Genomic DNA, 15,047 nt, shown 5'->3' on the forward strand with positions numbered 1-15,047 from the left:
CAATATTTTCCTCCTAAAGGTATCCCCATGGAAATGGGTGATCCGATATAGGAAACGGGGAAACCTAGGCCCTAGATACATTGGTCCTTTGAGAGTGATTGCTCGAGTAGGTAAGGTAGCTTATCAGTTAGACCTATCTGCAGAGTTGAGCCAGATTCATGACACCTTCCATGTATCCAAGCTGAGGAAGTGTGTAGTCAACGAGACGACAATGGTCCCTTTGAAGGACATTTAGGTCGATGATCACCTGAACTACATTGAGAAGTCGTTGGCGATCTTAGATAAGAAGGTGAAGGTCTTGAGAAATAAGGAGGTCCATTTGGTTAAGGTTTAGTGGCATCATCGGAGGGGATTAGAGTGGACTTCAGAGCCAGAGTCTGAGATGTGTGAGCAGTACCTAGAGCTATTTCCAAGGAATGAATTCGAGGGAGAAATCTGAGTCTAGTGGGGGCCCCAACTCGTCAAGTCGAGAATGTGTGTTTTAATGGAATATAATAAACATTTAAATTTAATAAATGTTTAAATTTATACTTGGGAGTCAGATAAAACCTAATCGAGCTATCTTCCATTTTAAGAGTGTGTGTTTTGGTGCATTCCTTGAAGAAACTTGAAGAGTAAAGAGTTTGGAACAAGAAGGAGTCTTTAGATCCGGCATCCATTCAGTTGTAGCAGTTATTTGAAGGTAAAAACCATTACCTTGATCACTTGTTTGTTAGATATCTCTATTAGAGAGTTTAGGACCATTTCTAGCTTCTTCTTGAGTTATTAATGGTTTTGAGCATGCGTTGAAGCAAAGACTTCAAATCTGGACACTACTAGGCCCTTTAGGCCTAAGGACTTAAGCATTATCAAGAATTGCTCAATCTTCATGCCTTAAACCCCTTGTTGAGCCTTGTTTTGGCAAAGTTAGCTGACATAAAGCTTGCATCTTTACATAGTATCTCATCCCTAGAAGGCTAGATCTAGATTTTGGGGCCTTAGCCTCACTTAAAAGCATCTGAATGAGGGAAAGGGGTTAAGGAACTCGACGAGTTGGTTAACCAACTCGACGAGTTGGTTAGGGTTTTCCCCGATATTCTGGACACTGTACAAACTTGATGAGTTGACTCGAATTTTCCCGATTTTTTTAGAACGGAATGAACTCGACGAGACGCATAGATGCACTCGGTGAGTTGAGTCAACATGAACTGTTGACTTCCGTTGACTTTTAAGGGTTTGGTCAAGTTGTTAACTTTGGAGACCATGGTGGGGTAAAATGGTATTTCTCCCATTTCTGAGATTTAGTAGAGGAGTTAGCTTAACATATTTGGATTTGTTAAAATAAATTTTTAATTAGAGATGATTGTGATATATGTAGGCGGAGTCTAGACTGACAATTGAGTGCGAGACATTCGTGCTTTATTTACGAGGTGAATCTTCTCACTATACTTACTTGAGTGGTAATTACTCTACGACGGGAGGGTCTTATCTGTGTTATCGACCGGAGGGACTTATGTGCTTATACCGAGATATGTGATATTAGGCATTTTGTCCTTGTGTAACATCCCAAAAATCCATACCAAAAATTTTTCTTTAAATCCTTACTAAAACCATATTTACATAAACATATTGCAAACCATAACATAATTCAGAGTATCAATTCGAAAACATATTTTCATCATCAGAGTAAAACATCCCAGGCTAACTAATCAATGGTGTGTGCCATATGATCACCACGAGCTCTTCCCTCCGCTACCGGAAGTACCTGAAACCAAAACTGAAAACCATAAGCATGAAGCTTAGTGAGTTCCCCAACCTACCACATACCCTGCACAAACACATATAGCACATACTGGGCCACACCCGCTATTTCGCTCATCGCCCCTACCTCAGGCCTCGCCCGCTACAATGGCCCTGCCACTCCAGGCCTCGCCTGGCTTCGAGCCCCGCTCGGATACAGATCTGTTTCTCTTAGGCCCCGCTTGTCTGTGGGCCCCGCCCGTTGACATATACTAACACATAAACATAGAACAACACATAACTGAACATATACTACTGAATCCTGTTCTTAGGCCTTGCCTATCTTGAGCCTCACTCCTATCCTATCACTAGTAAGTCATGGAACTACTGTAAGTGAGATACGGGCCCACGCCGACACTCACTCCATACCTATCTCGGGCCTCGCCCCTGGTCTGCTACTAATGAGACATGGAACACCATCCATACTCTGCTATTGGTGAGATACGGAACCTCACCCACACTCACCTTCCTACCAGGCACATACATGCATCACACACTCAACAAGTATACTCTATCAAGCAAACCATTCCTTGGGCACCCGCCCGACATCAGACCTTGGTCCAGAATATCATACTACCAAATAGTGCCTAAGGATAACCCCCGAGTCTTCCTACTCATAACTACATGGGTCGGCATTGTAACCGTAGACCTATTCACACAAAGGGAAATTCACCTGCACTGTTGAACTTGTTGATAATCCTCTGGTTGTTGTCCGACAATTCCCTGAACCAGTGCTCCACTAGCTCCCCGAGCTACTAATATCAATACATATATCACTTAGATCAAAACAGAACTCTAGAAGCCAACTAAGTCCATTTTTGTCAAAGTCAAAGTCCTGGTCAAAGTCAACCCTCCTGACTGACTTTACTCGCCAAGTCAACCCGTTGACTCGTCGAGTCCATATACTCTGAAACTCTCATAATACGACCCAACTCGCCGAGTCACCCCGCCGACTCGTCGAGTTCAACGATCTTTGAGTCCCATCCTGTCCAACTCACTGAGTCACCACTCAACTCACCGATTTAAGTCTTAACTAGGAAAGGTTGAGGTTTTGCGATCTAACTCGTCGTGTCCAAGAATCGACTCGCCGAGTCCATGGCAATCTTCAATAAACTCGCCGAGTTGTTCTTCCAACTCATCGAGTTCCTTCCTATCTTCATACAACTCTTTGAGTCCACCCATGTGACTCGTCAAGTAGCTTCAGTTCTTAATCCATATAGTGGCTTTTCGAGCCATGTAGGGGCTCCAAACCGTAGATCCACACTTCTAAAGCCTATTCCTCGTGTAAAGTTGCAAACTTTACATGAAACCAAAGAGCTATAGGCTTAAAACACTCTAGGTCAAGGGTTTGAGGCAAACATGCATCACCAACACACCAACGATTGATATATTATGGGCTTCTGGGTCAAAACACACCTAGATCTGAAGTAACAACCACAGATCTGGACTTCTAACTCGAAATGGCTCCTTAACATACCAAAATGGGCCTAAACATCATTCCAAGAAAAGATCTAGAAGCAACAAAGGCAAAGCAACAGATTGTTACCTTCAAACTGATGCTCACAACAAAAGGGTTGGATCCTCCAGCTCCTTAGTGGCCAATTCCTTCAAATCTTCCACCTGCAAATGTCCCAAACTCACTTTCTTCCTTTTCTCTCTCAACTTAGGGTTTGGAATCGAGTATAGCAGATTCTGGCCGACAAGGGGGCTAAGGAGAGGACATAAGGCCCTTTAAATAGGGTGCAAACCCTCGGATTAGGGCTTTTCTCGCTCAGACCAGACTCGTCGAGTCCACTCGCTGACTCGCCGAGCATTCACTTATTCCATAACCCGAATCCCGCTCCGACTTGTCGAGTTCTCCTATGGACTCGACGAGTTGACCCCTTAACTGAGGGTTTCCTTTCCTTTTCTCGGTCTTTCTGATTCTGTGTGTTACAACTCTCCCCCACTTAAACTAAACTTCATCCTCGAAGTTTCTCCATGGCCAATCGTTCTGCAATCTGCTTTCAATACTCTGCTTGAAAAGCCTAACACCCGTCGATCACTTCCATTGGCCTTCCGCCCGGTCATTCAGAATGACACTAGACCTTGCAAATAACAACCCCGCGAATACAACTCTCTCAACCGACGATCCTTCCAATACTCCCCGAGTATTTATGTTGGACATCCTAGGGGGTTCACCTCCTTTCCATTGCGCATTTACTGGCCTTCCCAAAGCAACATTCCACAGCCAACTACTTCCTCTGTGCAACAGGGTTAAACCCTTCCCTCTGAGATTATCCAACCTTACTGTGAGAGGCGTAACACACTCCGATCAAATAGTTGTCTTATACCATAGTTTCCTTACCATCACTGCCCCTGACTGAAAATATGTTGTCCCCTATCTGCCTTCCGGATGAATCGAGACCACCCTAGTCCCTACTAATCTATCAACATCTAGATTACTGGCTCCCACCGGTCACTAGCCCCAACACAAACTCCTAGTCGCTCCCAGCGACTTCCGAAGAAACTTAGGCTACCTAATATTGCCCCCTCTATTCTACCACTCTGGCGCTACAAGTCTTGGGATCCTCGATCCCCTAACATGAACCTAAGGTCCACACAAGGTCCCACCTGTGCTACTAAAACTCACGGGCCTCGCCCATGGGTCTCACACGACTATACTACTGAGCAACCTTGCTCTCAGATCTCACATACACTGCTACTCACATACGGGCCTCGCCCACAGGTCTCACCCAACTACATCCTGGAGCAGCCTCTCCCAAGGTCTCACCTTTCTAGGGCTATGCAGGCTAGCTCCATACTATTCTCATCGACTACCCATTCCTGATTCCTACCTTGATCATTATTTTCCCAAACTTTGCTAACTTAGGAGATACGAGCCTCCGCCCACTCTCCGCTAACTAAGCTGCTAGGGAATGCTATGGTTACCCCGTCGTCTTACAACACTTCCCACTACTGACTTGCTGCTGGAAAATGTTGCGGCTCTCCCACCGCTCTATCATGCTCTACAAGTTGTCTCTAGCACTGACTACTAACATGAAAACATCCCGATTACATGACTAACAGTTGGGAAGTTTCTCAAAATCCCAACCCTGAACTTTTCAATCCATCAATCACTATGCTACTTCCTTTCCTTCTCAAAGGCCGTGTACTCATTTTGGATCTGCGTGCTCTTACCCTTGTACACTCGGAGGGTTCTCCCCCACTTTGATCATGCTTATACCTCACTGCTCAACGCTTGAGAAGAATTCCCCATCATCTTTACTATACTGCAATCAATCTGCTGAAGAAAACCCAAGCTTGCCACAGCTAGGGGCTCTAACCAATCCATAACTCAATAAAACCTTTTTGGAATCCAGCGGGTCACTACTGAGTTCCACATAAGCATGCTATAGTTACTGCATCCTAAGTAACCTGCTCCAATAGGGCACAACCCCTAACTACCATTTTCATATCTAAGGCATGCAGATGGCATATAGATAAATCACAAGCAAGCCGCACAATTCTAAAATACTTATACCAATAACGATGCAGATTCATAACCATATAATCATGAATAAAGAAAACAGAACGAAAGTCGCATAGCTGCAACGTCCGGCATTGCTCGCCTCTCCATGGTAGTCATCTGAAAATCCCTGCCTCCTACCGTAGGCGCCTCTACTCAGCCCTGACAGTCGTCTGTGATCCTCAAAGTTGCAGGGGCAGGTGCTATCACCCGTCCTGCCGAAAGCAAACTAGGGCACTGGGCCTTCTTGTGGCCCCGCTGACTGCAGTGAAAACATATCAAGTCTGATCCCTGTGTGGTGGTAGCAGTACAATCCCTGCTAAAATGACCAGTCCGACAGCACTTGAAGCAGCCTGAATCCCCACCACTACCACTCCTGCACGCACCCTCGTGCGTCCTGCTGCACCTCCCGCATCGGTCGCGGCTCTGGTAATCCCTCGATCTCGAATCTGACCCCTTGGGCCTTTTGCCCGAACCTGTGGCTACCTAAACCTCATCCAGCTTCCTCTTCCGGATCTGCTCCAAATCGAACTCCCTTTCTCTAGCCCGAAAAATCATATCTTCCAGAGTCTTATAGCCGGACCTGCTCACGAACTCCCTGATGTCATCCCTCAACATCTCATGATATTGGGCCTTCTTCATCTCCTCGTCTGCGACATACTGAGGAACAAGGAGGGCCCTCTCCCTGAACTTGGCGGTGATCTCTGTTACAGTCTCAGTAGTTTGCGTCAAACCCTAAAACTCTCGTGCTAACTACTGCACCTCAATAATCGGTGAAAACTCAGCCCTGAACCTGGCCGAGAAATCGCCCCATGTCATCGCGTCCAACGCGGCATCATCACCAATGGCATGACCAATCTCCTCCCACTAATCCCTCGATCTGTCCTTCAGAAGACAGGAGGCGAGTCTGACCTTGTCCCCCTCGGGACACTGGCTCATACAAAAAGTGTTGGCAACACCGGCCAGCCACCTGCTGCTGGCAATGGGGGTCCCTAACCCCGTGATAATCTGGTGCTCCGCAAGCTCTAAACTCTCGGAATATCATAGTACACACTCCCATCAAAGCCGTTATCTCGGTATGAAAGGCTCCCAGCCTCTCATCCAAGATCTCTAGTATACCCTCCTTGAACGTGCCAATGATCACAGGAGTATGATCTAGGATACTACGCGTAACCTCAGTTGATACCAACTCCCTCATCCGCTCCTCAAGTTTCTCAGCTCCTGAACCTGAGCCTGATCCCTCTCTTGCGCCTGATCTGCCCACTGGCCTCTCTCGCAATGTCACCATGCTGAAAACATAATATAATCACTATCAGAATACTCATCACTGCTGCAAGACCATACACACACTACAAGTTTCCCAGTCTCATCTCGGCCTTCCCCGAATCGAGTACGGATCCTCTGCTTTCAGTAGTATGGGCCCATACTACCTTCCACATATATCCTTACTTTCCTCAAGAACTGCTTCGACTCCACCTGGTCCCTTTTCTACTATTACTGCTCCCAACACTATCTCATCCTAGGCTTACCCTAGGGAAAACCTCTAACTCCACCCAAACCAATCCTCAACCGCTGAAGGCCTCTTTTTGATGCCAATTAACCATCACCTGAATACCATCACATGTGCCAAGGCTCAAATAATCCTTCGAGTAAAAGACTCATCCCTACAACGGTTAGACTTAAACGAGATCTGCGCAATAGGGCCAAATCCAGCACTCTGAGATTATTCAACCCTGATCACATGTGACGTGACATATTCACCTAATGGCTAACTCCCATCACTCAGAATCCTACAATGCACAAACCAAGCAACATTCAGACAAGGGAAAATCTAACCATAACATACTCAAGCAATCATAATCCCATAACAGGAATCTGTACTAGCATGCATCATAAGCTCATAAACTCAGGCAAAACCTAGACAGGCTATCCTACTACTGTCTAACCAGTACTATCATGTAGCTCAAAAGCACATACAACAGGCACATAAGGCATCCTCCCTAGATCCTTATTCCTAATCTAGCATGCTGTTCTACTAACTGATAATCATAACATAAACTTGTATGGGTATTTTGGGGTACTTACTTGAGATCGGCTGATTGCATGCACCACACACTTTTCTCTTATCAAGGTTCTTTTCTTTCTGAATTCTCTTTGATTTTCTAAAACTGTTTTCTTTCCCAAAACTCTTTACAAAACTATCATTTCATTTTGAAAACCATTATACCAATTCCTTAGTTTGAGTTCAGACACACCCGATGATAAGTCTGAATCCCTCAAACAAAGGCTCTGATACCAACTTGTAACGTCCCAAAAATCCGTACCAAAAATTTTTCTTTAAATCATTACTAAAACCATATTCACATAAACATATTGTAAACCATAACATAATTCAGAGTATTAATTCCAAAACATATTTTCATCATCAGAGTAAAACATCCCAGGCTGACTAATCAATGGTATGTGCCATGCGATCACCCCGAGCTCTTCCTTCCACTATCGGAAGTACTTGAAACCAAAACTGAAAACCGTAAGCACGAAGCTTAGTGAGTTCCCCAACCTACAACATACCCTGCACAAACACATACAACAAATACTAGGCTACGCCCGCTATTTCGGGCCTCGCCCGCTACAACGGCCCCGCCGCTCCAGGCCTCGCCTGGCTTCAAGCCCCGCTTGGATACAAATTTGTTTCTGTTAGGCCCCGCCTGTCTCTGGGCCCCGCCTGCTGACATATACTAACACATAAATATAGAACAACACATAACTAAACATATACTACTGAATCCTGTTCTAAGGTCTCGCCTATCTTGGGCCTCGCCCCTATCCAGTCACTAGTGAGTCATGGAACCCTGTCCAAGCGCCCATACTCACTCCATACATATCATGGGCCTCTCCCCTACTCTACTACTAATGAGATATGAAACACCGTCCATACTCTGCTATTGGTGAGATATGGACCTCGCCCACACTCACCTTCCTACCAGGCACATACATGCATCACACAGACAACAAGTATACTCTATCATCCAAACCATTCCTTGGGCACCCGCCCAACATCGGACCTTGGTCTTGAATATCATACTAGCAAACAGTGCCTAGGGCTAACCCCCAGGTCTTCCTACTCATAACTACATGGGCCGGCATTGTGGCCGTAGACCCATTCACACAAAGGAAAACTCACTTGCACTGCTGAACTTGCTGATAATCCTCTGGTTGTTGTCCGATAATTCCCTGAAGCGCTGCTCCACTAGCTCCCCGAGCTACCAATATCAATACATATATCACTTAGATCCAAACAGAACTCTAGATGCCAACTAATTCCATTCTTGTCAAAGTCAAAGTCCTGGTCAAAGTCAACCCTCCTGAATGACTCTACTCGCCGAGTCAACCCGTTGACTCGTCGAGTCCATATACTCTGAAACTCTCAAAATACGACCCAACTCGCCGAGTCACCCCGCCAACTCGTCGAGTTCAACGATCTATGAGTCCCATCCTGTCCAACTCACTGAGTCACCACTCAACTCATCGATCTAAGTCTTAACTAGGAAAGGTTGAGGTTCTGTGATCCAACTTGTCGAGTCCAAGAACCGACTCATCGATTCAACGGCAATCTTCAACAGACTCGCCGAGTTGTTCTTCCAACTCGTCGAGTTCCTGCCTATCTTCATACAACTCGCCGAGTCCACGCATGTGACTCGTCGAGTAGCTTCAGTTCTTAATCCATATAATGGCTTTTTGAGCCATGCAGGGGCTCCAAACCGTAGATCCACACTTCTAAAGCCTATTCCTCACATAAAGTTGCAAACTTTACGTGAAACCAAAGAGCTATGGGCTTAAAACACTCTAGGGCTAGGGTTTGAGGCAAACATGGTTCACCAACACACCAAAGACTGATACTTTATGGGTTTCTGGGTCAAAACACACCTAGATCTGAAGTAGCAACCTCAGATCTGGACTTCTAACTCGAAATGGCTCCTTAACACACCAAATGGCCCCAAACATCATTCCAAGAAAAGATGTAGAAGCAACAAAGGCAAAGCAACAGATTGTTACCTTCAAACTGATGCTCACAATAACAAGGTTGGATCCTCCAACTCCTTAGTGGCCAATTCCTTCAAATCTTCCTCTTGCAAAAGTCCCAAACTCACTTTCTTCCTTCTCTCACTCAACTTAGGGTTTGGAACCGAGTATAGCAGCTTCTGGCCGACAAGGGCGACTAAGGAGAGGACATAAGGCCCTTTAAATAGGGTGCAAACCCTCAGATTAGGGCTTTTCTCGCTCAGACCAGACTCGCCGAGTCTACTCGTCGACTCGGCGAGTCGGTCACTTATTCCATAACCCGGATCCCGCTCCGACTCGTCGAGTTCTCCTATGGACTCGACGAGTTGACCCCTTGACTTAGGGTTTCCTTTCCTTTTCTTGGTCTTTCTGATTCTAGGTGCTACACCTTGTGATTTATGTTGTATATTATTTTATACATTTATTGAGATAGGACCAAAGGGTCCAAATTGAGCCATGAGACCAGAGGGTCTTCACTGAGACACATGACCGGAGGGTCCTTATCGAGATTTAGCCATGAAAGGCTAATTAATTGTGTGTGGTATTATAGGAAACTCACTAAGCTTTGTGCTTAGAGTGTTGTGTGAAATGTGTTTCAGGTACATCTTAGGATCGTGGAAGGCGCCGACATGATTGTATACACCAACTAGTTGATTTGTGTTTTGAGGATTCTGAGATATTTGACAAACAATTTTATGTCTTGTGTTTGAAATAGTTTACAAAATGAGTATGAGAAACGTTAAACTGTGTTTTGTTGTGGACTTACAATAGAAATTTTTATTTGAAAATTTAGAGTTTTACACTAATCCTGTTGCACACAACACACACATGGGTAAATCATGCTCATATCTCCATGTTTTGTTTGTGTGTCTGCAAGATAGGGGATAACATCAGTGAGGGATAAGATATAGAGAAGCAGTTGGTTGTGGTGGATGTATCTCTTGGGTTATTTAGATGAGGCCGTTGTGCGATTATGTGTATGTTGGCGTTTAGGGTTACAAATCGGAGGGGCTATTTGATATGTCTATTACTAGGTCTTATAAGAGTCTCCTGAATCTGACTCGGTCATATTCAGACATTTTATTACCACAATTAGAAGCCTCTAATGTCGTCTGATATGTTGTCTCTAATATGCCTCTTATTGATATGCTTCTTATTGGAAATGATACGAGGTTCTGTTTGACTTAATCAGTCATTGACTTACTCAACAACTATGAAATAATGTCTAACTCAAATGACCATTCACGAAAGATTTTTTATTTTATTTATTTATTTATTTTGATTTATGGTTTCACGGATTTATTGTCTCCGATTTTGGGTTTATGGTTTCGAATATGGTTTTTGTTTAGCAATAAAATATACGTTTATGGTCTCCGATTTGCAATTTCATTAACGATGGTCTTAGATTTGGTTTGAAGAAGGTGGATAATGGTTTGAAGATTCCTTGATTTTGATTAGGATTTGAATTTAAGTTTCTATGATTTTTGGATTAGGTTTCGATTTGATTTGAATATTTAATGCCACTCATGATGAAATAGTTAAATTTTGTATTCAACCATCAACTCATTTAATCAACAACTATCCAATTTCATCTTCATAATGAACGTGTAGAGATTTCATGTTCTTCATGTTAATAACATTTAACTTTAATAAATTGTAATAAAAACAATAATTATTTAAAATTTTATTCTGAATTTTAATAGAGAATATTATGTGGATGCCATGTGTAGCAATTAAGTTGACCCGAGTCCAAATTTCTTATAATGATTTATTTGACACCAAATTTGAAGTTTAAGAATCTAGAATGCATAAAAATAGATTAAGGACCAACTCAGTACAAATCTTAAAGATTTCCGAATGCCCCAAAAGTTAGGCTTTGTGTCTTAAATGATGCATGGATCTGGATTCGATTTTGGTGTTCATGGTGATCTATGGTCACGAAGGTGCTTTTCATCAGACAACTGTTTTGCGAAGCTGTCCAAGAAAAATACATTATCAGTAACAGAGTAGATAAATGAATCCAATAACAATTGATGAAGATGCATACTCTTTGAGAGCCTCTTCATTAGTTTTTTCACTGTAGGGCTCAAAGTTGCCGGTTTGCAAGTTGACCTTTGAAACTTTCCTTTTTAATAAGCGTTCACCCGTTTCAATCAAACGTTCCAAATCGTGCTTCGTAGCTCTATGTAGTGAAGACAATGACCTTTCTAAGCCATCCTCCTGTGTTCATAGAATTCTATGTTGGAAGATCATCACTATGCAAATTAATAATCTTTAGCTCCGATTCTAGCTAAAAATATAAACACGGGTTGCTAACTCCTATCTAAATTTGTATGTGTAGTTCCTTGGGACGCTTTATATTTTTAAGCTAATGTTTTGTAGTAATAACAAAAAGTTCATAAACAAACATGGATACGTAGGTAATTTTTTTCAACGTCAAGGGCTTTGAAGAGAACAGAAAGGTGGATATCTACCATATCAGTGCTAGCTTGAGAGAAAATATCAAGTAAAGGAGTCGACAAATTAAAGACATTCAACGACCATCCTAACACGCCCCATTTTGAAGCCTTATTCACGTTATATTTCCATATCTTTTTGCATTCACCAGTTCCAATAGATATAACCAAAAATCTACGATACTCAAGGGATTGAGGTATGTGAAGAAAGTCATTATTTTTGCGAATAAGTTGCTTGGCAATTTCTCCCATTGCAATAAGTGTCTGTTACAGAAGAAAAAATAAGTTAATGGCCATAGGTAGACAATTCAGATAGTCCTATTTTAGCGACAAAACATTCATAATTCTTGTTCTTTTAAACTAAAGTGTATTCTTAAATGGGGAAGAAATAAGCAAGTTCTAATATTTGAATTCCGAGTGATAAATGGCTCAAGCTGATTCATTTGGTTTGTTTATTTGATAATGTTGTGTCTTCAATTTCTTTTTGTGAGTTTTATGATCCACATCTTGTGATGGTCATTGAGAAATAAAGCAGATTAACAAATGATTTTATTTTTTAAATAAATAGTTCCAATAAGTATTTTACCGGATTATTTGCTGCCATAGCACCATCAACTAGGTTAAACTCATGCTTGTGTCCCTGATGATTGGTTTCAAAATGATGTGGTGGAAGAAAAATTGGCGCTGCTGATGTTGCGATGCAAATATCCGAGAGCAAGGCATTCAAATATGGTTTTTCCTTTATCTATCAACAGAAAAAGATGGCATGGACATTTTATTGTATAATGTTTATGCTTAGAGACAATAATAAATACACCCCATAATAGAAAAAAAGAGAAAATTAACCTCATAGCTGGAAAAGATTGTTGGTTGGAGTGTATTGATGTCGAAGGTTGGTATAACAATATTAGTTAATGTATCTTCTAGTTTGGCGTTTCTAAGCCTCTTCCTTATGGAGTTGTGGAGGTACTTCCCATCATATACCGGCCCCATTAGGCTCTTTATAAATTTTTTAAACATATTGCTGTTTTTCAAGAAAATTATAAATTATGTCAATATTTTTTTTTTCAGTGAGCAAGCCTTAAATGATAAAGTCCAAAAAGAGGCAAGTAGAATAGTGTGCAAAAGAGTTGACATCTGTGCCCTGACAAATATAAGAAACAATAAAATAAAGAAAAAAAATAGATATATGCCTACTTGTGACTTCCTTGTTTTCATGAAAGAAAATAAAGAAAACAACTAGGAATAAAGAAAATAATGTGTGTAGTGTGTGAGAGAGAGGTGGGGGATTTTATTCTCATTTTCTTTAAAAGGCTAACCCAAACATATATCTAATCCTACACCTAAATCTACATAACAAGAAACTCGAATGTTCAACCACTTTGGATGACACATTTGCAACAAACTTATCCCAAATGCCCTATAGTCTATATTCTCATCTAAAAAGACTATTCTCTTCTAAAAAGGAAGACTATATTCTCTTATTCAATTAGGGTGAACTACTATAAATCGTTTTCTTTGGATGATCAAGCTCATAATATTTCGAAATTCAACTTAATTACATGTGTTGTTAATTACCAATCTTGAGGGAAGATCTTGGGAGAATTTTGAAGGTAGAAATTCTTGATGTCCTTGGCCTCAAATACAGGGCGTTTATCTTCATCGGGAGCCGTTAACATTGCAGTAATGAGACCACCAGTACTTGTCCCAGCGATCATATCAAAATAGTCTGCTATTCTTGCGTCTTCACCATCTATTCTCTGAGCAACAAATAAAAAATATGATTGCAAAGAACAAGAATTATCAGATTTGTAAGATGACAAAGATATCATACAAGTTCAAACATGAAAACTGTTAAAATTTTGAGAAATCAAAGGAAGCATGTTATACCTTAAGCTCATTCTCAAGAAAGTCGAGGATAATAGCTGGTACAAGACCTCTGATTCCACCTCCATCGATGCTAAGAACTGTGATCAACTTCCCAAACACTGGGGGGTGTTGCACTGACTTTGTTCTCTCCACTTGAGTTACACAACTCATATTTCTCCGTGTATATCTGTATAAGTTTGTCGATGACTCCTCTTCGATTCTGGCAGCTGATGCGTTGTATACGTTAATCGCAATCCTACTTGGTGGCCAATGATGCAGATATCTTGAACCGAAAAAGCTTTTGATGCTTCGTAAATTAAGCATTACGAGTCCCATACATGAACTATATGATAGAATGAAAACGTGATTCAAAATTCACACTGATAATGAATTGCAATGGTAAATAGTTTTGATGACATGAAGCGTCCTCTACTTATAGTACAAGAGTATTTATTATTATTATTATTTTTGTAATAAATCACGTGGTTGAGAAAAATGTTTGAAAAGACCGGACGATTTAAATTGTCTTTGTACTAAAATAGTACATGATATGCTTGAAATGGTATACGCAGAAATGTTTGACTTTGGTGGTTGTGTTTGACTTTTGGACTTTTAGTTTCCTCCTTATGGTCGTTTGTTTTTGTTGGCGAGTAGCTAGTGTTTTGGGAGAAATAATAATTCATTGCCTATTTTGTTCAGTTACCAAATTCTTTGTATTATTTTGTGTTGTAGCATTTTGTGTTGACACTTTGATTCGGTATTCACATGTTTGTGAATCAACTAGTTTGGAAGAAATCAGGGTTGTCATTCGTATGAGAATCCACACGTACCCACGATGGGTTTACCCAGTTCTAGGGTTTTTCCTTGTTATCTCATGTTTCCCTGCACTAGTTGGTATAGAGCGATTCCAAAATAGATATTCCATGTAACCTCCTGTTTTCTTTTTCGATTACCTATCAGATTTCCTTTTTAGCAACTCAAATTTAATAAATAGAAGACTATTATTTTGGAATTTAGTAATTATGAATATGTTTAATGAGATTATGTCTAAATCAAAATAAATAAGAATAATCATATAATAACGTTTCTCCATTCTTAATTGTCAACTAATTTATAACTTATATTTTATTTAAATAGCTAGAAAGAAAAGGTCTTATAGAAATGTTGATTAATTTGATGTACACTCCAGTTAGGGGCTGGGTGTAGGACGTTATATGGTCTTCTCCGACAAATGAATAAATGTACAGGAGTATATGTGTTCGAATCAAACTTCCCACCAGAGAAAAAGATGTGGTCAGGGAGGGAGGCTTCGCCGGAGTTAGGCATCACTAGTGATTTGAGGGTGTGTTGGTCATCTAATTAAAGGTGAAGGG

At 41.5% G+C, this 15,047-nt stretch overlaps 1 protein-coding gene across 2 annotated transcripts; it reads right to left on the minus strand.

The window, feature by feature from the left end:
* Positions 1–11,076: 11,076 nt before the first annotated feature.
* LOC111887669 (patatin-like protein 2) lies at positions 11,077–14,082 on the minus strand. Of its 2 annotated transcripts, none has more exons than XM_023883844.3 (7): positions 13,696–14,082; positions 13,384–13,565; positions 12,652–12,829; positions 12,392–12,550; positions 11,824–12,069; positions 11,397–11,569; positions 11,077–11,323 (listed from the first exon to the last, which is right to left on the minus strand). In XM_023883844.3, exons 1-7 carry the CDS (start codon positions 14,008–14,010, stop codon positions 11,269–11,271), a joined length of 1,308 nt encoding a protein of 435 aa, XP_023739612.1. In that variant the 5' UTR covers positions 14,011–14,082; the 3' UTR covers positions 11,077–11,268. The 2 variants fall into 2 exon arrangements, with proteins under 2 accessions (XP_023739612.1, XP_023739611.1); XM_023883843.3 differs by having other exon boundaries at positions 11,758–12,069; positions 13,696–14,081.
* Between the last annotated feature and the right edge of the window lie 965 nt (positions 14,083–15,047).

Source organism: Lactuca sativa, chromosome 7 (assembly GCF_002870075.4).
Source record: "Lactuca sativa cultivar Salinas chromosome 7, Lsat_Salinas_v11, whole genome shotgun sequence".
Classification (NCBI taxonomy): Eukaryota; Viridiplantae; Streptophyta; class Magnoliopsida; order Asterales; family Asteraceae; genus Lactuca; species Lactuca sativa.